This window comes from Plectropomus leopardus, chromosome 22, assembly GCF_026936395.1.
Source record: "Plectropomus leopardus strain MGB_pleo_1.0 chromosome 22, ASM2693639v1, whole genome shotgun sequence".
In the NCBI taxonomy this organism is placed as follows: Eukaryota; Metazoa; Chordata; class Actinopteri; order Perciformes; family Serranidae; genus Plectropomus; species Plectropomus leopardus.
In genome coordinates, this window is record NC_142197.1 from 4,007,698 (window position 1) to 4,033,039 (window position 25,342).

Here is a 25,342-nt window from a genome sequence, read left to right on the forward strand (position 1 = left end):
AATAATGAGAATTATTCTAAAAATAACTACTGAGTATCTCAAGATAAAGGCTTGGGATAAACATAATGAGAATTTATCTCAAAATAATTCTTAATTATCTCACAAGATTGCAACTTTTTGTGAAAATAATGACTTAATATCGCAACAAAAATACTAAGTATCTCTAAGTAGTCACTTAATATCTCTGAATAATCACTTAGTATCACACTGAACATGAACAAAACAAAAATTATGTTCAAAATAATGACTGAGTATCTCAAAATAAAGACTTGGTATCAACATAATAAGTAGCTTTCTTAAAATAATGACTTACTTTCTCACAATAAAGATAATTATTCTCAAAATGATGACTTATTATCTCAAAATAAAGATTTGGGATATACATGATGAGGATTTATCTCAAAATTATGGCACAGTATCTCAAAATAATGTGACATTTTCTGAAATAATGACTTTGGCCGACCACCCTGTAAGAAGCTGTCATGTATGGAAGCCCATTACAGTCAATATGATGAAAAAAAATCCTCTGTCTTTATAATAAAAAACTGTTCAAATAATGACTTAGTATCTCAAAATAAAGGCTTGATGTCAAAATAATGCGAAACTTTCTCAAAAACTAAAAAAATCTAAAGAATTAATAACCAAAAATAATGTTTAAAGTCATAATTTTGAGAAAGTTTGTCATTATAATGACTAACAGGATCTTTTATTCATCATATTGGCAGAGACGGGCTTCCGTATTAATAAGGCGAACATGTTAAATGAAATAACGACAATGTGTGCGACACCTCCGTGCGTTGTGTAAATCGTTATAATTGTTCTATTATTTTTACAAAACACTTTTGACACTAGCAGTTTAAAAAATTACATTTCCAAAAAGTGTGCTGATTTTTTTTTTTTTTACCTTTCAACCACATTTGTTTGTTTTTCCATGATGAACAGGACAGTACAGCGTTTAAATCTTCTATGTGCATCGATTATTCCCCAAAGGCAGATAAAACTTCCTGTATATGTTTTTGTTTTTGTACAATGTCACTGTATTTTTTTTTCTTCAGTACGCAGAGAGATTAATGGAGCTACAGGCCTGATGGAAAACAACGGTAAAAGTACACAGTAGAGAGTACACAGAAAAGGTTTGTTCATGTACAGACTTCCATCACCGCCACGTGAATATAACTTATTAAATAATCCGCTGTTCAGGTTTTTTTTTTATTTACCATTTCTTTTAAAAGTAAAACAGAAAAAAGCCTTTTACAGAAATCAAACATGCACGGTATTATTTCTGTGTGTGTCCGTGTGTGTGTGAATGTTTTTAAAACCATGTAGAGGAAGAGGAGGAGGAGGATGAAGGAGCTGAACTTTGAGCTGCACAATATTTAGGAAGCTGAATTAATCAATTATAAAGATAATTAATTAACAAGAATTTTAATTGTAATTTTTTAAAAACAAAAATGTCAAACATGATCTGTTTTCAGTTTATTATTTATTTTATATTTTAAATCAAATATTTTTTTAGGGCAAAACCGCCCGTTTGAAAGTGTCGTCTTCGTCTTTTGTGTCTATTTTCTGACATTTTATCGACTGAACAATTAATGCATTAAATACCTGAAAATAAATGTTGTCGCAGACCTGATTTTTATGAATATTTTAGCTTTTAGTCAAACTGCAATACAGACACTTTTCAAATAAATGTTTATATATGTGTGTATTATTATTTTAACTGAGATGTTTGTTAAAATATAATTAAATTTCGAAATGAAAAAAGAATAAATTAATGAAATATATATCAATATTTAGTTTCTGTTGTAGACAAAAAAATCAACAACAGAGCTTAAAAAAACAGGTTATGGATTCATTAATTAGTTAATTGACAATAATTTTTTGATAGATGATTTGACGATTAATCATCTTCTCAGTTGTATATCTTCGTGAATGGAATGAACTTTGTTATTTTTTTAGATGAAAGTATTTGGAGTTTTTTTCCACAATTTTCTTACATTTTATAGAGTAAACTAAAATAGCTGAAGATAATTGTTACAATAGTGCGTAATATATTTCAACTGTCAAATTGCACACATTTTTCATCAACATTTGTTTTGTATACGACAAACTGAGATGTTTTAATTTGCTGTTAATTTGTTTTTCATTTATAAATTTGCTATTTTTTTTATTTTGACTAAATCAAGATAAAGTTACAAACCACAAATCAGTAGAACTAGAAGGATTAATATGTTATTTTATGGATGGAAAATGAATCCACATGTTCCAGTTTTTTACCGTTTTATTTCTGTCCTCTGAATATCTTCAGGGTTTAGCAAAACTGTAGCAAATGTTTGCAGCTGATTAATATATTCTCTTTGTCCCTCTAAATTTTATTTTAACAAACTGCAGTTTTTTTGCAAACAAAATAATCAGATTCAGCAGCAACTGAGTGCAGCTTGAAACTAAACTCAGGATTTTGTTCTGTTCTTTGTGTTTTTTATTTCTTTCTGTTTTTGCTTCATAATTTTCTGTTCCTTTATGAAATGATTAGATTTTTTAGTTTAAGTTAACACTTGCAGCTTCTTACAAAATGGAAACATTTTAAATTTTCGGGTTTTATGATTGTTTTTTTATGAGATGTGCAGCTCTGACTGAAGTCGTGGTTTTGCTCAGATTAAAGAACGAGTTCGGACTTTTTTCGGTTTAAATTAATACAAAAACAAATGACCTTTACTGGTTTTCAGAAGTCAATAAAATAATATTATAGCCACTAAATTTTAAATATTTGAGTTTGGGAACAAGTATATTTTAAGGGCTGAGTGAGTCACATAATAACGTTATGTCGAGTCTGGACGCCGAGTCAAAATCACCTCACAGCTCATCGTTGTCCTGAGTATGGAAGCCCATTTCTGCCAATGTAATTAAAAATAAAAACAAAAGATCCTGTCAGTCCTGTCAGTATTTTAGTATTTTAAATGGATGGTTTCATATCTCAAAATATCGATCTTTCTCAAAATGAATACCAAAATGAGAAACTTGAAAATAACAAAATATTGACTTAGTTCATTGAAATGAGAGAATTTCTAAAGATATTGATTTGGTACCTAAAAATAATGAAAAAATGTTCTCAAAAAAAAATGACTTAGTACATCAAAATGAGAAACTTTCTCGAAATAACGACTTAGTACGTCAAAATAATAACTAATAATAAAATAATAATAACTTTCTCAAATTGCTTACTTATGTCAAAATAAGAAAATTTCTCAAAATGAGTTAGTATCTCAAAATATATTACTCAATTTCTCAAAAAAAAAAATGACATAATATATCAAAATGAGAAACTTTCTCTAAATACTGGGAAACTTTTTCAGAATAACTTAAGATGACTGTCACAAAGTCGCAAACCGAAAACGGAAAATTATTTAGGGGACCTTTTTTTTTTCCATCACATCAATCGGCTTCCATACCTGGGAGATGGAGGATAAATATGAGAATAAGCTCTAAAGCTCAGCTGAAACTAAAACGCAGACGCAGTCTGAGTCAACTCGGCATCTTTAAAAGTTAGTCTTTTTTTTTAAACACAAAATCTGCACTTTTTTGCAGTTATAACACTGCTGATATTAACTGAAAAACAATAAAAAATGATCTCTTACAGCAGAGTAGTTGTGTTATTAAAGAATAAGGGTGTATTAAGAGAAACCTAAAAATATCTGAACACGTCCTTTTTATTTTCTATATTTATTTTTTTTACTTTTATCCAGCAGGTGGTGTTGTCGGCCTGCTGCTCCTCTCTGAAAGCAGGAAACATGTTTATATTTTTTGATAAATATGACGATTAATGGAGGTTTATACAGTGTGTGTTTGTATGTTTTATCCCTCAAGAGATTTCCCACCAAAAAAAAACTAACAAACAAAAAAGAAAATTAAATAAATCTCTGCCACCATTTTATCTCCTCAAAGTTATTTCGGCTTTTTTTTCCTTTTTATTAATGAAGTATTAATGACACAAAGCAAACTGCTGCAGATTGGAGGTTTATTCTTCGATGTTTCTCTGCGGGAGTTTTGGCCTCTGTAGGAAATTTTAGTAAATAAAGTGCTGAAAATGTGATTGGCGTCAAATTTAAATTGGTCATTTTTAATCACGAGTTGCTTTTATTTTGGAGGGAGCAGTGATTAAACCATTTTAAAAATGATTTCCCATGCTCCTTTGCAGCAGAGGCGGTGCTGGATAAACACAGCAGCAACAGCTTTTTTTTTTTTTTTTTTAAGGATTTCAGAGCAACTGGACGACAGAGACACTCGTAAATGTGTGTATGAAGATCTGCAAGCTTGTATGGCAGAGTGTGTGTGTGTGTGTGTGTGTGTGTGTGTGTGTGTGTGTGTGTGTGTGTGTGCGCGTTAGCCAGAAGAGCAGCATCCTCCGGCGGGCGTGGCTTGTGGTTCGTCATCGACGATCTGTACGCCCCGCCTACTCGATGCTGATTGGCTGGCTCCGTTGCCCTTCAACCTCTCCTCGGCCTGAGCCGTTTCCATCATCCCTGAAAACAAACAAAGAGCTGAAAAACCTTCAAATCTCCTTTAAATAACACAACAAATAATTATTTTATACCATAATCATCTCTTTTTCTCCTCCAGCAAATGAAGTCTATTTAAAAATAATTATTCTGCCGTTTAGGTTTAAATTATTATAATGATTTAAAATTCACCACAGTTTAAAGCCCTAATAATGACAGGAGTAAAAGTAAACCTCAGAAGAAAATTATACCAAAATTAGTCAATTATTTCAGTTTATAATGACCCAGTTTTTTAAATCTAACCATATATAACAATAATAATAATAAAAAATTAATAAATAATAGAAAAAGTGTATAGATATAGTATATTTCATGCAAAAAAATATATATAGAGATGCATAAAATATACACATCAAAACAGTTTTAAAATAAGTTTGATGTAAACAGTAAAGATAACAACATGTAGTGGTATTACGAGAGATTACAATTTAAAATAAATAAAAATAAAATTAAATTAAAAATTAAAATAAATTAAAATAAATTAAAAATAAAATAAAATAAAATAAAATAAAATAAAATAAAATAAAATAAAATAAAATAAAATGTAATTTTTAAAAACATTATGATTTTAATATGATCCCAAAGTGTCTCGTGCGTTTAGGTTCATGTCTTACTTTTACAGAGATCCAGGAAGAGCTCCTCGATGCCTTTATTTAACTTGGCTGATGTGTGGTAGTGTTTGGCTCCCACCGACTCTGCATAACTGCACGCAAACACAGAGAAAGATAAGAAACTAGCGAGCACGCTCAGACAACTCCAGATCAACGAAAACCAGAGCGAAATCTCCACCAACAAACTCTGTATTTGTTCACATCGCACAAACGTAATTCAGCGGTCACTGTGTGTCTGCTGACTTTTTACCTCTCAGCCTCTTCCACTGAAACATGTCTGTCTTTGTCCAAATCAATTTTATTACCTGCAGAGAAAAGAAAAACACATTTATTTATCAGTCCGGCTCATCAAATCAAACATGATTCATTTCTGTATTTATTTCTGTATAATAGTTGTTATCGCTAACCAGTAGTCACACGCGACATGTGAGTATTTGTACTGACAGGAAATGCAAGAATAAATTCATCATCATATCAGAATAAAACGTGAAAACAAAAGAACAATATAAGTAATTCTCCTGTCACACTTTTTCTCACAGCCAAGAAAAAAACAAGTAAAGTTTGAAATAAAAAAGTAAAATTTCAGGTGCTTCAGTGAACAGTTGAGAATAAACAACTTTAAAGGAATATTTCACCCCCAAAATGATCATTTGTGTATCAGTTACTCAGCCCATGTCAGGCTGATTTACGAAATGATAATTTATAATTATTAATATCTACTGATCCAGTCTTTTTTTAAATAAGCACATCAAAGAAAATAATTTTCAGATAAAAAAATAATGCAATTCATACCAAAAATAATGCCTCATTCTCAAAATGAGTAAATATCCCAAAATATTTAATAAATCTAAGAAATTAAAAATAAATCAAAAAAATCCTGATATAATGACTTAATCACTTTCTTCAAATAATAAAGTCAGAAATTAGTTATTTTAATAAAATTTCCCATTAAAATGACTTACGGGACCTTTTTTTTTTTCAATTTTTAATTGAAAAAAACAAAAAAGCAACAATGTAATAAAAGCAGCCATTTAAACTTTTGTCTCCCTGATATCATGAATCATGTTTTTCCAAATTCTTTGATAATCATCACGTGAGTTGGTAAATTACACGCACAGTCTCATGTTACTGATAACTCATTACTTATTATTATTAATATCAACTGATCCAGTGTTTTTTTATGATCATATCAATGAAGAGAATAAATTCCAGCTATTTTTTGTGTTAAAAACCAAAAATACTGTGTGAAAGTTGGGAGACGTCTCGTTCACTGTGATTATCAAAAAGTGCTTTTATGAAGAAATGTTGATTTAAGCTGAAAACAAAATTAATGTTTAGTATGAAGTCTTTTTTTGTATTATTTAAGCCTCTTTGGACAAATTTGAATCTCAACTTTCTATATAAGGAGAAATAAAGTTATGAGTGTTTCTCTTTATGGCATTAATTATCTGAACAGGTACATTAATGAGCCACAGGAAGCCTCAAACTTCACCGTCCTAAAATCTCTTTGAAGGACGTCCTCATGTGACCTGTTACTTTATAAAAAACACCAAAATTACAAACAGCAGATTCTTGAACTGCGGCCTCCCACATGATGATCAGGACTTCAACAACATAATTCAATTAAAACTCCTCAGAAATATTCTCTCATGAACTCACAGGCAGACAAATTATTGAATATTTAGAAGCGCTATAGCAACCGGATCCAAAAACATGAAAACAAACACTAATAAGATAAAATAATTAAGTCATTACAGACGCAGAGAATTAAAAACCGCTGTGCAAAAAAACGTTTTGTTGGTGATCTAAAATGTTCAGGTGAAATTAATTAGTTTTTAAGGTCTACTGAAAAATAATTATTATTTCGGATGACTTACCTACTATACATAAACAAATCTCGTTCCCCAACATTTTCCTCAACTCTTTCACCCAGTTCTTCACCTGCAGAAACAGAAACAAACGAGAGAAATTAGACTTTTATGAACAAATATTCATTTATTTGTAGAGTTTATTTGATGCAAATTAACAAAATGCACCTTCAGCCTGTTAAAAACAAGCTGTAGTAACTGATGTTTTAAATATAGAAATTAAAGATGTTTCCAGCTCCTGTTCCCTAGTTAGGCTTTTAGTAAAGAATAAATAAATATCAAGGTTACATACAATAATGCACATACACTAACAATTATTATAAAAAGATGAGAAAAAGGTAAATATTTACATCAAAATTACCACACAAAAAAGACACAAATATCAACTTACAACACTCAGCTATAAGACGATAGTTAAAAATGCTCACATCTCTGATTTTGCGTCAGTCAACCGTGAACATTTTTGTTAAAAATCTTACTGTCTCGTGTTCGTTGTACTGCAGTTTTGGTACCTGCGGGTACCCTGAGTACACGTCTAATACAAACCCTACTTTCTGTGTAATAGCAGCGCTGCATCGGACCGGTTTAAGCTGCCGAAAAACGGAGTCGTTACCTTCTGAAAGGAGTCTTCGTCTGTAATGTCGTACACTAGAATGGCTCCATTGGAGTCTCTGTAGTAGATGGGACCTAACGCATGAAAACGCTCCTGACCTGCTGTGTCCTGCAAACACCAACAATAACGTTAATATTTTTACTTTACGTTGGCGGCATGAGACATGAAGAGAGACTCTCACCCAAATGGCCAAGTTCACTCTCTTTCCTGTGATGTTGAGCTTCTTTGTGAGGAAGGACGCCTGCAGAGGAAGAGGAGGAGACTTCAATTATCGTCATCGGGTTTAAATAATTACAATAAAATCAGGATAAATGAGAAATGGAATCAAAATATTTGGATTATATGTTTGAAGTACAAGTTAAGTCCTTAAATTCATCAGAATCAGCTTTATTGGCCAAGAAAGTGAACACATATAAGGAAAATATACATATATATACTGCACATTTATACAGAGAGCACTCAGCCCGAAATTACAATTATTACGTGTTTCGATAAACCTTTAGGGCCTGATTTAACCTTTTAACGCCCGATAGACATCGTTGTTCTGCGTTCAGAAGTCTTACACGAGCATGTAAACCCCCGAAATCTGAGAAAATTGGCTTTATTTCTTTGAAAACATGGAAAAAATATAATGAGCAACTTGACAAGAAGTGTCCTGCAAACTGAAAAAGAAAAAAGTAAAACATGACAAAGAAATTACCTGAAAATTAGCTGGGGGTGATTATTAGATATTATCCCCAAAAAAGTGTAAATTATAAGTGTAATTCTATATTTAAAATCATATTATAGGAAAAAATAAAAATATTTTAGATGCAGCGCTTAGTTCAGAAAATGTTCCTGTTTGTTTTTGTTTTCTATTTATTTTTCTTTTTTTGTGCTCATTTTTTCTAACTTTTAATATCTTTTTTAATTTCTTGTTTAAGTTGCTCGCTGCCTTCTTCCTGTGTTTTTAATGAAATCAAGCCGATTTGCTCAGGTTTCAAAGGGTTAATATTACACAAAATACACTTTTCATATCAGCTTTAAAAAGATATTGTACATTAATATTATTTTCTACTTTCATTTAGTTATTTTTTTTTCATTTTTACCACCATAAATCATAAATATCAAATATTCAGAAATGTGTATGTAATGTAATGTAACCCTTTACATGCCAGTTTAAGAAAACATGCTGAACATGTCAGCAACATATCAGAGAAACTGAAGGCTCTGTACGTCTCTTTCGCCACACCCTCCTCCTCTGAGACGATCACATGATCGTGTTTTTTGTTTTTACGGTGACGTGACCTTTGACCCCATCAGTGTTTGTTGGAGCGTTATTAGTCGATCACACCTGAGGGATTAACATACTGCGGTGCTTATTTTAAACCTCTGTGGTTTAAAAAGAGTCAGAGTTTATCATCAGCGGTTTGTTTGAGAGCGTTTGTTTATCTTCTTTATAGAAAAATCATCACTGGTTCATTTTTCTTTATGAGGTCATTTCACATGAACCGCTGCCTGTTTGTTGTTTTCCACTGATTCCTAAAACTATAAACAGCTGAAACCTTTGGTCACGTGGACAAATTATGTGCGTCATTCCCCGAAACCTACTCTGTCTGTGGTGAGGTTATTTTAACCCCCCCCATAATCTTATTTATTTAATTAATTATTTATATCTCTCTTCCTCATTTCATTTTGCTGCTCTGACTCTAATTATCTATTCTTTATCCTTCTGTTGTACTGTTATTATCTTTTCATTTTTTTTTATTTATTTACTTGTTCATCTCTTATCCATCTGTTTTTACCTTCTTATCTTTGTTTTATCTCCACTGATGTGATGTCTTCTTCTATTATTTCTTTTATTTAATTATCCTCCTTTATTGCTTTTATTATATTTTTTCAAAACTTTACTCATTTAGTACTTTAACTGCCTTTTGAGATCTCCTTGTTTTATAACTTTTATTCCTTTTATTTGCTTTTTTCTCATTGACCTTTTACGTTCGCATTTTGTTCTTTCCTTTTTGTTTGGCTTTTTGGACCTTTCTCTGTCGCGTTTGTTAATAATTATTTTAATATTCCTGAGTTTCGGCCTTTGCTTTGTCTGCTGAAGCACTTTGTAAACATCTGCTTTTAAAGATGCTATATAAATTACGTTATGATTACTACAATTATTATCATTATTATTATTATTATTATTATTATTATTATTATTTTGGTGTGAGCGACAGATTCACCTTAACCCTTGACAACATGAATCAACATCATTTTTCTTGTGTTTTTAAACCTCTGAAACCTGTGCAAATTTATGTAATTTATTTAAAATACAAAAAGACAATAAGAAACTTGGTAAGAAATGTCCCACAACTTGCCATAACGGAATGGATTTATAAAATAAATAAATATTTTTGGGGCCCATTTTTTCTTTCCTGTTACATTGTGGAGTTTTGGTTTTTTTTTTAAATCACAGAAATTTTGAAATTTTGTTTCTCTCTATTTTTACAGTACAAAGTCAAAGTCAGAATAATAAACAATAAACAATATAAACTTGGGGCAAAGTGCCAGAAAAAGTTAATATCATTTAATCATCAAAAAGTATTTGTGGTTATTTTTGTTGTTCTGAATATTTGTTCCATTTTCCATTTCAAGATAATAAAACAAATGCTGCCACCACTTAGTGGATTAGACTCAACAAAAGCTCATCAGATGTTTTAGTCAAAAACAAACAAATCAAACTGACATAAAACATCCTGAGGAAGCAGGAAAAAAGATTATATTTTCATATTTTCAGTCCCTGACAGACGACAGTCACAGGAAGAAGGGAAAAAGTAGAAAAGTAGAAAATCTCCTGCAATAAGTCTAAAATACAGTTAAGTTTAAAAAAAGTTACTTTCAGACAGTTAAGTGCAAAAAAATGCGCCACAGAAACAAATTCAAACTGCGATTTTTGATCCCACAGCCATCAATGCACAAAAACATGCACTGTATTATTTCATTCTGGGCTTTTGACTTGTAATTTTTCATATTTTCTACCTGATGACGTCTTTTTTATCGTTATTTGGCATATGGATCTAAAAACGTTGTGGCATCATGACAAAAACCTGGCACTTAAAGGGTTAAAATTCAGAAAATTAATGGATATTTGATATTTTTGATTATGACTAATGTTGATTAAAAAAAACAGTAACTCAACAAAATTTGAAAATAATATTAATATAAAATATATTTTAAAGCTTGATTTTAAAAAGCACAGTGATATTAACGTATGTAATATTAAAGTGAGTCCAAAGCGTTAAAATACTCTTTATATGTACAAAATCAGCATTTGGTTTCATAAGTTATTCAGATTTACGAGTGACTGAAATGTGACACATTTAAATTCCTCCGCTCGCCTTCTGCAACAGTTTCAGGCAGTTTTGCAACTTCTCACTTTGTACAATATCCGTCAGTTTCATTTTATCCTGTAAACTGTGAGAGTTTCGGTTTGTTGAACGCAGCTCTGATAAGAAGGTCAGAGTCCGTCTGGGTGAGAGGTGCAGTTTCATGATTTATGGAGCTGCTCGGTGGGAAAGTGAAATTCAGGTTTCAGATTAAGACTCAATGTCGACGAGAAATGAACTGAAGGCTCCGAGATTCAGCAGCGATATAACAGTGTGTGTGTGGGTGTGTGTGTGTGTGTGTGTGTGTGTGTGTGTGTGTGTGTGTGTGTGTGTGTGTGTGTGTGTGTGTGTGAGTGACGTCGGTCAGCTGACTGGGTGTGTTGTTGAACATGTTGCTCTGACCTCTGAGTGAAACCACAGCTAATATTCTAGTAATTGTTTGATTTATCAGTTATTTGTTTTGTTTGCTGCAGAATCGGTGACTTCTTTTAAAAAAAAAATGTAAAGGTTTGTTTTATTGCTGCTAGCACAGTTTTATTCCCAACATGTTTTATTGTTTATTTATTATTGTTTGTTATTATTGTTATCTTAAATTAATGTTGGATATTTTAAATCTGTATTATTTCATATTATCTCATTTTATTTGCCGTATTGCAGTTCTGAAATGTCTTAATGCTGGTTTAACCATACAGCACTCTGTAACTTTTCAATAATATCAATAGAGCGTATTATCATTATTGTGAAATATCAAAAATAAAGATAAATTCACATCACAATCAACAAAGCCAAAACTGTTATCACATTAAATGGATTGAAGTTTCAATATAAAAAATGGGGAAAACAGCAGAAAAAGGTGTTTATTTTAGTTAATAAATGTAACTAAAATAAAAAAATGACCAGAAAAATGTCATAATTTAATTTTCTGTAAATTACATAAAGTATAGAATGATATTTTGAGCGCTGACCTAAAATTTTGAACAGTGTGACAACATGTGCAGCTCAAAGCTGGAGTCATAATCAGCAATTATCTGGAATATAAAACAATTTAAAACTGGAATATTAAAACATAAACCCTAAATGTTCCTAATATGTATTCTTGCATTACAAGGCTGAAAACCAGTACAACAAGTACTACCAGTACTACCACTGCTGTGTTTGTATAACAAGGAGTAATTCATTAATCAAAAAGTGCAAAGGAAGCGTCAAAGAAAACCTCAGGACGCTATTTTTATTCAATAATTTCTATCCACTTAACTTTATGAAAAAGCTGCTGGGAATTTGCTGTATATGCTGTTGAAAGTCTCACTTTTGATGAAAAATTTGCTAAAGGCATTAAAACATAGTTTTGTTTTGGAGTTTGTTATATTCCAAAGTCTAAATATGGACAGAAAGATTTTCATTGTAAATGCACCTCGCTTCCAAATATCCAATATATGTGTCTTTAAATACAAATAATCAGTATTGGTATCAGCCCTGAAAAACCAATATAAGTTGATATTGATTGATATCTTTTATATAAATATATATATATATTATATACACACATAAATATATATATATATATAAATATATGTATATGTGTGTGTGTGTGTGTATATATATATATATATATATATATAAAATTATTATTATTATTATCATTATTATTATCATTATGTAGTTTGATTAGAATCAAACTACATAAGAGCATCTGGAGCCAATTCTTTCCAAAAAAAACCCCAAGGTAGATCTAAAGTGGACTAAATGAGAGATTAGTCCAAAAAATTTGGCATATAAGATTGTTTGAGGTCAAAGATGTAATCTGCTGTTTCAATACGTCGTTTTGATCACCTCGTCTGACACACTGTGCATCCAGAAAAAGACAAAAATATCAGTCTGGTCGTGGAATAATATTTACAGCGACGGGGGAAATAAATGATCGTGAAGCAGCTCTGAATGAGAGGGAAAATATGTGAAACTTTCCGCTCTGAATCGTCTCGTGATGAACGGACGGTCGAATAATGCAGAGCTCGTGTTGGGAGATGACTGTTTCTCCACAGTTTCCCCCTGATCTTCTCATTTAATCTGCATTTCACTGAAAAACCCGCTTTAAAATCTTTACGCAAGAGCTGTGGAGAATCTCAAGCTATGAAATAACCCTGTGATCCACGCAGCTGCCATCCCATAATGCACCTCCAGGCTGTGGGTCACATGTGAGTGGGAGTAAATGGTTTTCTGAGCCCTGAAGATAAACGACTGAGGAGTATCCAAGCCCATGTGACTGTGACCTGAAGGGGTCCAACACATTATTCATGTCCCCTCCAGCTGTGTCACGGAGACGACGACGACGAGATTTTTTTCTGCGCATACAGATACCAAAAAATCACCGATACAATCCATTTTATCAGCCTCATTTTAAAATAAAGTTTGACTTTCAACACAAAATATAAGTGACTAACGGGGTCAACCAATATTGGTTTTTCAGGGCCGATACTGATACCGAATATTAGTACTTAATGAGACTTATAACTGATATTTGGAGCTGATATGCATTATAATAAAAATGAAAATATTTCTGTCAAAATTTAGAATTTGAAATATAAAAAAACTTTGTTTAAATGCCTTCAAAAAATGTTTGGTAAACACTGAAATTTAAATACAGAAATCATATACAAGTTCCCTGAACCTTTTTTTTTATAATGTCAAGTGAAAAGTTAAATTTAAAAAAGAATAAATAACACTTTCTTTGCATTTTTCAATTATTTAATCAATTAATTGTATGGGCAATCATTAAAGTAAAACGCAGATACAGATAATCAGTAAAAATCCAAATATCTGCCCTTTTAATCAGCCAGGCTGATAATCTGTCGACCCCTAAATACTCCCCTAATATTACTCTATATTTCTTTTTTTGTGCTTCTGGTTGCTAAACCTTATTTCAGTATTTGTACTCTGCAATGATAATAAAGTGGAATCTAATAATACCTTTATCAGCAACACAGTATTTTTACCAGCACACCTCATATTGCAGTATTTTGTCCAGCGCTTCACACATCACAACTACACATCACAGTTTATCCGGAAACCAAACAAACCGTGAAAACAGGCAGATTTCTGAGTGAAGTTTGGCTTCAAAACAAGAAGTCATAATAGCTCCACTAATGACGCAACACACACACACTCTGAAGTGTCTGAACGCAACGCCAGCTTACACAACTTCACCCGACTGAGGCTCATCACACACACCGATGTGAGCGTCTGTGTGTTATTACTGACGCTCCATCACTCATCATGGAAACGCTGCATCACACGACTTTGTTTTTCCCTCTTTTTTGATTTCTCCTGAAACAGAGTCGGTGAGAGGTTTCTGAAACCTGAGCGCAGCAGACAAACAGAAACAGAGTCGCATTAGGAGAGCAGCTGCCTCCGAGCCGAGGCTGAAATGAGATACGTAAACACACTCAGACTCCGAGAGCGTTTTATCAGCTCCGAGGTCACTCTGACAAAGACGCGGACCAACGTGAAGTCAAGTTTACATTTCCAGAAGTTTTCCGTCGACATTTTGGATTGTTTTCCTGGAGTTTGTTGCTCGCAGTGAAACACAAAACAATACAGAGATACAGGTTACACCCTCAGCAACATATTAACCCTCTAAAACCTGGATCAACATCTGTTATCTCGCTGAAAACTGAGAAAATCAGTTTAAATGCTTTTGAAAATATGAAGATAAAAAAAGGCAACGAGCAACTTGGAAAGAAATGTCCTGCAAATTGCTAAAATTAATTTTCAAAATTATAAAATAGAAAATATTTATAATTACACATTCAAAATTATTTCACAGAATTTTAATTAATTTCCTTTTTTTTTTGCTCATTTTCAGGTAATTTTCCTGATTATTATTTTATATTATTTTTTCTAACTAATTTCTTTTTATTTTTCTGGGTTCATTTCTTCTAAAGTTGCTCACTGCCTCCATCCCATACTTTTGAAAGAAATCAAGCCAATTTATTCAGGCTTCAAAGGGTTAAAACAAAAAATATACATATCAAGTCACTCCTGTTATGTCGTCACTTATGGACAGTTAAAAAAAAAAGGATTAAAATCGATGCATTTGTAAAGATTTCATTGTTTTTTTTAAGCCATGCATTCGTCTTCCTTCTGACAACCTGGCGCCTACATTCCCCACAATGCAACTCAACCTGCCTGACAGCTTATTTAGAAATGAGGGTGTGTTTCGCCCTGCAGCAGAGACGCGCATCAGGCTGCAGAGGTCTCACTTGTGTGTAACTCCACACCTGCAGATGATTTTTAACTTTTCACTCGACTAAAATCACTTGAGGACATTTATCAGACTTCACTCAGCTCCATCTGGACACACTAATAGTGATTATAAAAACCTGTAAACACACGCTGAGGTGGAGAGTTCCCCTTTTAACGAGAAAATGTAAATCACAGTACAATCATCCGACCACCTGAACAAACCACAGACGCACCAGTTCGTGATGCAAACCACTTCTGCTTTTTCCCTGATGCAGTGATGTTAACGTGTCCAAAATTAGCTCACTTTATCTTTGTGAGGCCGGCAGCAGCTTTCGTGCTGATTACAAAACGACAACACAATTTGCAACTTGAATGTGCAAATCTACTTGGTATAAAATTTATGATTGCAAAGAGACTCACTTTACAAAAAAATGTTTAAAAAATATGAAAAAACAGCAAATCCTCATGTTTGAGACGCTGAAAAAAGAAAATGTTTATCGTGTTTATAATAAAGTGATGAGAGGAGAGAGGGAGAGACACAGAAAGTGAGCGTCTGAGAAACCGACAGACAACAGAAGAGGAAATGAAACTGATACTTAACTTTTTTTGGCAGCTATTCCACCTAAATCAGTTTACCTGAGTCATTGGCTGTACAAGGATAAGGCAAATTAATCAGCTATTAAATTAAATTTAAATAAATAGTAAATTATTATTTATTTTATATTACAACTACTGACACTACTAGAAATGTTTTTTTAAATTTATATTTCTCTTTTTCTTCTTCCTGATAGTTTTGTTTGGTCTTTTTATTTTGTAAACCATTTTATTTGCATTTTTTCCTGAAGTAATTTATGCTGTTTTTTGTTTATATATATATATATATATTTTTTTTTTTTAAGTAGTAAGACTGTGAACACGTGTGAGTGTGCGTACCATTTTAGGCAGTGCACAAAATATTTTGTTATATTAATATGTTCAGTGATAATAAAGCCATTCTATTTTATTCTTTTGTTTTTTATTTATTTTTTTAATCATATTTTTATCAATTTGAAGTTGACTGATTCTACACAGACTGATTTATCTAACAGCACCAGTATTAGTAACAGCAGTAACAGATACTTCTCCTGTTTTGTTTTTTTACTGCATATTAATTGTTTATACTATGTGTATAATATGTTCTGATGTGTGACCATGTTTAGGTGCAGCAGCTGTCTCTTTAAAATCTCTGACCCTTTGTTGTTACGAAATTTCATTTGTCCTGTCCATTTTTTTGAATAAAATAAAATAAAATAAATGGTCTTTTCTGCAAGATGAGCACATTTACTTTTGGTATTATAAGTATAATTTTACATCAGTATGTGTTTAAAAGACTTTTACTTGTAACTGAATATTTTTACACTGTGGTTTTACTTACTTATTTTTACTTAAGTAAACACTCTGCTGGTATTAATAACATTATGAAGGGCAACTGAGGACAGACTTTTGTATTTGATCCATTACAGCAGCTCAGTGTTTTTATAACAAAAATCAATTGATGTGACACTCAGCAAGTTTAATGTGCAGAATTTAGGCCGACATATTTAAATATTGATGAGATATTGATTATAAACAGTCTGTGTGACAGTTTCCCGCTTTGATATCTGAGCGCAGAGACGGAAGATGTTTTCACATCATTTGTTTAAGTAAAAGTACTAATACTGTGAAATATTTCACTACTAGTGAAAGCTCTGGCACATTCGGCCTCACCTCCGTTACCCCCGTTAATCCCGGCTAGACGGGCAGCTCAAGTTTCAGCCACAACATCAGCTCTGTTGCACCATAAGCCCGGACTGCGCAACACGAGGACACACACAAGTATAATATCATAAACACATAAACACACACACACACACACACCCCAACCCCCACAAAAAATGCCGTTAATCTAATCTTTTAACACTTTACATTATTGTGGGAAAATGTGGTGTTTGGTTTCTTAAAAAAACTAAAGATATAAATATTTTTTTAAATATAATTTTAAAAAATTTGATAAATATATTGGCTTTTTTAAACATTTGAATTCATAACTGTAAATCTATCTTTAAATCTAGCAGAAAAAAAAGAAAAAAGTGTAGTTTTACTAAAGGATGTTGAGCAATATGTTAAACTCCTGGCTTATTCAACTAAGAAAAAAGATATAAGCACTTCCCTTAATCAATTATTGGTCAAACTAACAATCGATTAATTGGTTAATCATTATTTGAAAAAGCAAAAAAGCTTATTTTAAACAATACCAAGTGTTTTTTTTCTCCATCAAAGCTCACAGCAACATATTGCATATACTTTGACAGCACTGCATAGCCTATCAATTAATCAATTCAATTTCACATGTTGACTAAAACCTTACCGACAGATTAATTAATTATAAATTAACTGTTATCATCCCTACCTATTTTAATATATATATATTTTTGTGACACATTTTAGCTCAGTCAAAAACACTGCAGCTCCTGCGACTTGGATTTGCACTTTTTGTGATTTCAATGAATCAACCAATCAATATTTTGATTTTTTGTGCAGCCCTAATTAATAATCAGCAGATATAATGTGAATATAATGACTGAGTGTGTAACGGCAAATAATAGGACAGCTAGAACAGTCTGTAACGAAGCTGTTAAAACCAGGAAAAGACAACACATATTAAAACAAGATATCCAAAATCTAAGATCTCATTTCATCGTTGGACAATCAATATACTGTCCAGACTAACTGAAAAGGTAAACTGTACGTGCTATTTATACACACAGTACATAGAAATATGTATACAACGATGTACGTGCCATTTCAACATTTGGGGGGGACACATATGAAATTTGAAATTTGGGGCTTCAAATACATAATTTCCTGCTTCTTTTTCGCACTATGTAGAATTTACAACTTCCAGGACATTTGACTTGTTAAAAAAAAAGGTATTATTGTATTTTAATTGTTAGTCATCGGTGCTTTTCTATCAGAATCAGAATAAATTATACTGTTACTCCTATGCCATGCATAAATACATATAGAAAGTAGAAAGAAGTAAGTGTCACCACACAGTTTCTAAAAAATATCAAATACAAATACAGTAATATTTTTTTTTTAAATTGCATTGGTATGTAAATATTTATAATTATAAATATGTATAAGCTACAATACATAAAAGTTAAAAACAGAACATACATACGTGTGTGTGTAAACATGTATTTTATGTATATATTTCTATATTTTTGTATACACACCTTTTTTCAATATATTTGTGTACATTGCAAAAGTCCTGTCTACTGCTGTCATGTTTATATTTTTGTACTGTAGTACTGTACATGAGAGCAATGGAAAGTATGTTCACATACTCAGTCAGTTAAGCTGATTCTGATGCTTTTAAATAATAATAATAATAATAATAATGATTTCAATTAAGTTCAACCGACATGTTCAGCAGCTGCTCCACTAACCCGGGTCAGCAACCACTTAATTTAGGATATGAGGACAACTCTGGGATTTTAGGATATGTCAAGGATTTTAGGACATTTCTCAGATTTTAGGACATTTCTGGGAATTTACGACTTTTCTAGGATTTTAGGACATTACTAGGATTTCACAGCGTTACAAGGATTTTTGGACATTACTAGGATTCTAAGAGATTTCCCTGATTTTAGGACATTTATATCTTAAGGCGTGTCTGGGCTTTTAGGATATTTCTAGGATTGTAAGAGATTTCACTGATTTGGGGACAGCTCTTGAATTTTAGAAAATTTCTAGGGTTTTTAGACATATCTCTGCTTTTAGGACATTTCTCACCTTAAAGGACATTTCTTGAATTTTATGACGTTTCTAGGATCTTGGAACAATTATTTTTCTAATATAATTTCTATACATACAACTATTTTTCAATCTATTTGAGTACACAATAGTCCTGTCTATTGCTGGCATATTTTTGCCTATGCAAATACATGAAAGCAAAGCAAAAAACAATTACCATATGTGTTAATAATGTGTGTGTACAAATATTTGACCCATAAAGGTGATTCTGGTGCAGATAAACTTATAAAAATAGAGAAATATAAGCAACATTGCAACACAAAAACAACAACAAACAGCTCCCCCGCCCTCCTGCTTTGATTTGCATCAGACCACCGTTTTCAGGAGCTGCCACGGTTCGTCTAACCCGGGTCAGCAGCCTGTAACTAACCCAGGTCAGCAGCCTGTAACTAACCCGGGTCAGCAGCCTCTTCCTGGCTGTCTTACCTGTAGAGTTGTGATGTGTTTGTCGTTGAATTTGTTTTCGCAGTATCGCAGCACCAGAGACGTCTTGCCCACACAGCCTTCCCCCAGCAGCACCACCTTGAACGAGTAGGTCTTGCCGCCCGTCCCCCCGGCCGCCATGGCTGGCAGTTTGTTGTCAAAAAGTCCTCAAAGAGTCTTTTTTCTTCTCCAGAAATCAAAACAAGCCGTATCAAGCTAGCTGCTAATGCTAACCCTGCTCGGAGCTCGGAGTCCTGCGCAGCTCACATCAGCTTCCGACTTTAAAAAAACGAGCTAAAATCAGGAGACAAACGCGTCGACAGCATACGCGAACCTGACTTTTATCAATATCTGTCAGTACGTGTTCGAGAAACGGATCTAAACTGGGAGCTACGCCTCGTTTCCACCTGATACGGACGCCTGGTTTTCACCCAACTAATGGCGTCTCTCTGAGCTAGCTGTTAGCCGGTTAGCTCCGCCGAAGATCACCTACTTACGAGAGGATGACTCACTCTGCTAGAAAGGCATGAAGACCTTCACACCCTCTTTTTTAACTTCCGGGTTGTAAAAAAAAAATAAAATAAAACAAACAACTTCCTGTTTGTGTACACCTTAGTAGTGGATTGAAAATATTCAATAAAAAATGAGAATAAAATCTCGAGAGAAAACAGTCATAATTTCCCCAGAATAAAGTCGTTAGTGAGAATAAAGTTATACTATTTCAAGACACAAAAGTCATTATATTACAAGAATAAATCGTAAATCAATGACATTAAAGTTGTGCTGTTTCAAGGGGGAAAATCATAATATTACAAAAATTATGTTGTAATTTAGGGAGAATAAAGTTATACTATTTCAAGAAAAAAGTCTTAATATTATGAGAATAAAATCATAATTCGTTGAGAATAAAGTTATGCAATTTCAAGACAAAAGGTCATAAATTATCAGCATAAAGTCATAATTTAATGAGAATAAAATTATTAAATTTCAAGAAATTAACAATGAAATTGGAATTTAATGAGAACAACTATTTCTAGAAAAAATGTTGTAGGCCTATTGTTATGGGGGGGGGTGTCATAATTTAACAAGAGTCAAGTTAGATTATAGATTATATAAAAATAATTTTGAATTCTACAAGAAAAAATATATATGTGATCAAACTTTTAAATTATGGGAAAATAGATTAAGGCAGATTTCCCCCCTAAAAATTATGACTTTACTGTCGTAGCATTATGACTTTTTCTTTGAGGTTATGACTTAATTCTCATAATATTGTGACTTATTTTATTTATTATTTTATTTTACTGTTCTTTATAATATGGCCCTAATCCATGACCGTCATTTACGTGTCATTTTATATAACTTTATATTTCTACTCCACTTTTCTTTTTAGGTAAAAAATTGATATATGGTGCATTTCTGAAGATTAAACTACCAAATGATATAAAAATGAGTTAAAATGAGAACAACCAACAACATCATCAGTAAAATGCATCATACACATTAATGTGGGAGTAACATTAAACCAAAAAAGTTAAGTGTATCTTGCTGATAATACTGAGGGTTTCTCTTTTTACTTCAGTGTGGTTTTGAATGCATGGTTGTTTTTTCCTTGTGGTGGATTAGTTTCACAGTTTGTAAGGATCTGAATACTTCCTGAGCCACTTTTCCAGATCAAGCCAGGACTCTGGCACTCGGGATTGGCGGCAGAGTGAGAGCTCGCTGCTGCTTTCGTCTCTGTGCAGCATCACATGATGATAGAGTCGGTGTCTGTCACTGAGCTGCGGGGGGTTTCTCATGTTGGCACATCAAACAAACACAGAAAATTACAGAAAATCATCATCATCGTCATCACCATCATCACCATCATCATCATCATCATCACCATGGGAGGCTTCATGTTTAAGAGGAACATGGGCCAATTTCTGTTGATGGCGTTAATTCCAAAGTAATTCTGGGTGTAATTCTGTTTACTTTTTTCATATTTCTGCAACCTTATTATTAATTTCCTTATGATTATCATTTATATATATATATATATATATATATATATATATATATATATATAGTTAGATAGATAGAAAGATAGATATTTTTAATTTTACATTTTATTATCATTATCATTTAATAATTAATAATTATTTAAATGATATTTAATTTATTTATTTTATTATTATAGTTTGGAAAGCGAATGGGAAAAGACGTTACTAACCTGATAGATCGTCTTGTCATTTGTCAGCTCAGGCAATTAAAAATAAAATACAGTTCAGTTCGCTTCATGTATTCAACACATCCACATTAGCAAACAAAATATTTCAGCTTTAATTACAAGTCTATTTGTAATAAAATGGACGCTGAATAATAACCCATGCATACTGTTTATATTAAAAATACTCACCAGCCCATCAGTGATGGTCACGTTTTTTCCTTCACCAATTCGTTAGTTATTACAGTTGGAGCTCCTGTTGTTAACCAGCACCTAAAATGACCAACATTGATCATTTTATCGATGAACTTTACTGTTGTTCAAACCATAACTCAACAGTATTTTTTACTCAGAGGAGTGGAGATATTATATTCTTTTATTGTTTGTTTATTTATTTATTTAGAGTTTGTAGGGAAAACCTGAGCACCAGGAGAAAAATATATATACATACATATATATAAAACGGAATGCTGATGTGATTAGTTTTTTTTTTATTATTGATTAGAATTTGTGGGGGATTCAATTGAATTTTGATGGTGTATATAAAACTTTTTTTTCCTGTGATTGAGGTCACAGTTTGCGGGCGAACCCGAGCACCGGGAGAAAACCCAAACGGAAATTCAATTGAACTGCGATATGATGGATTTGGGGGATAATTTAGAGTGTCCAATTAGCCTAAAGTGTATATTTTTGGGATTGTGGGAGGAAACCTGAGTACCAGGAGTAAACCCACGCAGACACAGGGAGAATATACAAACTACACACAGATGGACAGGTGGAGGTGTATCTGTGAGGCTGCAGTGCTGATCACTGAGCCACTGTGCTGCCCGTGATGTTAGGGGAGGGGGGAGAAAAGAGGATGGAAAGGTGAAGGTGAGGGAGGAAGAGTGGTTAGGGGAAGGGGAAGTGGAAAGAGAATGGAAAGGTGAAGGTGAGGGAGGAAAGATGGCGAGAGGGAGGTGGGAGGAAGATGCAAAGGTGAAGGTGAGGGAGGAAAGATGGCGAGGGAGGTGGGAGGAGGATGCAAAAGTGAAGGTGAGGGAGGAAAGATGGCTAGAGGGAGGTGGGAGGAGGATGGACAGGTGATGGGGGAAGAGGGAACTTATTGTTGCTCAGCCTGAGCTGAACAACCAGCACCCTCCTCAACCCGACAGTCACCGTCACTGCTCTTTTTCTCCACCTTCTCCTCTTTAGCTTTCTTTCTCGCCTCCTTCTCACGCATTTTAGTCTTCAGCTTTAGCAGCTCCTCCTCTCTGTCGTCTGACGTCCTCCTGGGGAAAAACAAGAAGCGTCTCCTCTTCTTGTTGATGTTGAGACAGAGGTCCTCGAGCTCCGTCTTCTCATCCAGGATGTCATTCCATTCTGCTTCCCTGCGCTGTTGTTGGTCTTCCTCCCAGCTCTGTCTCTCAGCACGGTCTTGTTCAGTCATCTCCTTGAGAGCGTCGTATTTCTCCTGCCAGGCTGTGTTGCTCTGGAGGAGTTGAGCATCTTTGCTGCTCAGCTCTTGTGATGTCCGTGTCACTTCCTGAAATAGATTGTCTTTATCCTTGCAGAGACCGAGGATTTCGGTGTTCATCTGGAGGATTCGCTCCTCCATCTGACTCACCTTCATTCTCAACTGAGCCTGGAGCGTCTCCCAGCTCTGTCTCTCTGCAAGGTGTTGAGTGGTCGTGTCCTTGAGAGCGTCGAATTTCTCCTGCCAGGCTCTGTCGCTCTGGAGGAGTTGAGCGTCTTTGCGGCTCAGCTCTTCTGATGTCTGAGTCACTTCCTGTAGGAGACTGTCTTTATCCTTGCGGAGACCGAGGATTTCAGTGTTCATCTGGAGGATTTGCTCCTCCATCTGACTCACCTTCATCCTCAATTGAGCCTGGAGCGTCTCCCAGCTCTGTCTCTCAGCAAGGTGTTCAGTGGTCGTGTCCTTCAGAGCGTCATACTTCTCCTGCCAGGCTCTGTCGCTCTGGAGGAGTTGCGCAGCTTTCTGTTCCAGCTGCTCTGCTGTCTCTGTGAGGGTCTGAAAGACTCGTGCGCTGAGACTTCCATTAACCTCACGGAGACTGAGGACTTCAGTGTCTCTTTGATGGATTTCCATCTCCATCTGAGACACCTTCATCCTAAGGTCAGCCTGCAACGTTTCCCAGCTGCGGTTATTGTCAGCGGTTTCTGTTGCAAGCTTCTCCTTCAGAGCACTGTATTTGGCCTTCCAGGAGTCTTCCATGTTTTGGAGAGCAGCATCTTTGCTGCTCAGCTCCTGTCTTGCCTCAGTAAGCTGCTGAAGTAGACGCTCCTTCTCCTTGTTATGTTGGCAAAGCTGTTGTTCCAACTGGTTCATCTTCTCCTGGTGAACACTCTGCAGCTGGCTCTCAACCTCTGTGTTCACTGCCTGGTTGATCTGGTTGGAGGATGTTTCCTGGTTGCTGTTGCACTGGGAATCCTCCGGTTTCTTCTCCAGAAGCTGCAGGCGCATCTTGAGGCGGGAGTTCTCAGTCTCCAGCTTTGAGATGGTCTCATAGCTCTTCTTGTACGTGATGCCGAACCCTTTTGTTCTGACATCAAGAAGCTCCTCAAGACGCTTAATTTTGTCCTTCTTCTTACGGACGAGGTGGCACATTTTCACCCATTCCTTGCTCCACTCCTCCTTGTTCTTAAAGGAGGGTGTGACAGGACAAAAGGAGTCAGGAGAAGATGAGCGGACCTGGGCTCCTCTGACTGGTGTGTTGTTGGAGTTGGTTCCTTCCATTGCAATGCCTGTGGTGGACTCGTACGACGAAGATGGTGGTCGTCTGTAGATGGATGTTTGAAGACTTGAAGTTGTACGCTCAGCCCACCGGTGTCGAGGATCTGACTTACACCTGCACCACCAAACTCGTCAGTGACAGAAATGAGACAAATGCAGCGCTATAAGTAATCTTCTGACATCAAAGCTGGTTCCATTCCGCTGGATCCTTTATGACCTCATCATTAACTATGACATCATCGTCAACATCAAAGAGCACGCCAACATTCCGCTGGCTTTAGTTTTTTTTTTTTTTTTTTAAAGAATTTAAAAGTGGGCGGGGCTATTCCAACCAGGGTTCCAACACGTGCTTGAAATCCTTGAAAGTTTTTAAATTCAAGGGGGGGGGGGTCAAGGCCTTGAAAGTTTTTCAAAAAATAGTGATAAATAGACATTGATCAGTGAAAATGCTTAAAGTTATAGAGCCGCACAGTATTCAAGTACATTCATTTGTTAATTTAATTATGGACCATTACAATTACAATTAATTAAAGTAAGTAGTCACAGCAAGAAAAATTTCTTGGCCAATGCTGATGTAAAACAATTAAAATTAAAATGATAGTTTGTCTGATAGTTGATGTGGATGTTTTTTTGTTGTTTTTGTTTTATGCTACAGTGCATGAAAGGCACAAAACTGAGTTTGTTTGTCAAAAAGCTTTGAATAAAAACACGAAACAGTTAAGCATACGCACTCAGAATAACTCATATTACCCACTAACATCTCTTACTGCCCCCTCATTCAAAGCAGTCTAGAACTGGGCCTGCATGAAAGGGTAAACTTTTCGGCCTCTAAATGAGGTCAGAAGTCACAAACCTGCTCCCAGCTCTTAATGTGAAAGAATCACACAGGAAGTCAGGAG

General features: G+C 34.1%; 1 protein-coding gene across 1 annotated transcript; it reads right to left on the minus strand.

Annotated features, from left to right (window-relative positions):
- Window positions 1-793: 793 nt before the first annotated feature.
- rab21 (RAB21, member RAS oncogene family) lies at window positions 794-20,004 on the minus strand. Its single transcript, XM_088072578.1, has 7 exons — window positions 19,507-20,004; window positions 7,830-7,889; window positions 7,649-7,756; window positions 7,045-7,108; window positions 5,418-5,472; window positions 5,171-5,259; window positions 794-4,520 (listed from the first exon to the last, which is right to left on the minus strand). The coding sequence occupies exons 1-7, from the start codon at window positions 19,642-19,644 to the stop codon at window positions 4,381-4,383; spliced, it is 654 nt and encodes a 217-aa protein (XP_087928704.1). The 5' UTR covers window positions 19,645-20,004; the 3' UTR covers window positions 794-4,380.
- Window positions 20,005-25,342: the final 5,338 nt, after the last annotated feature.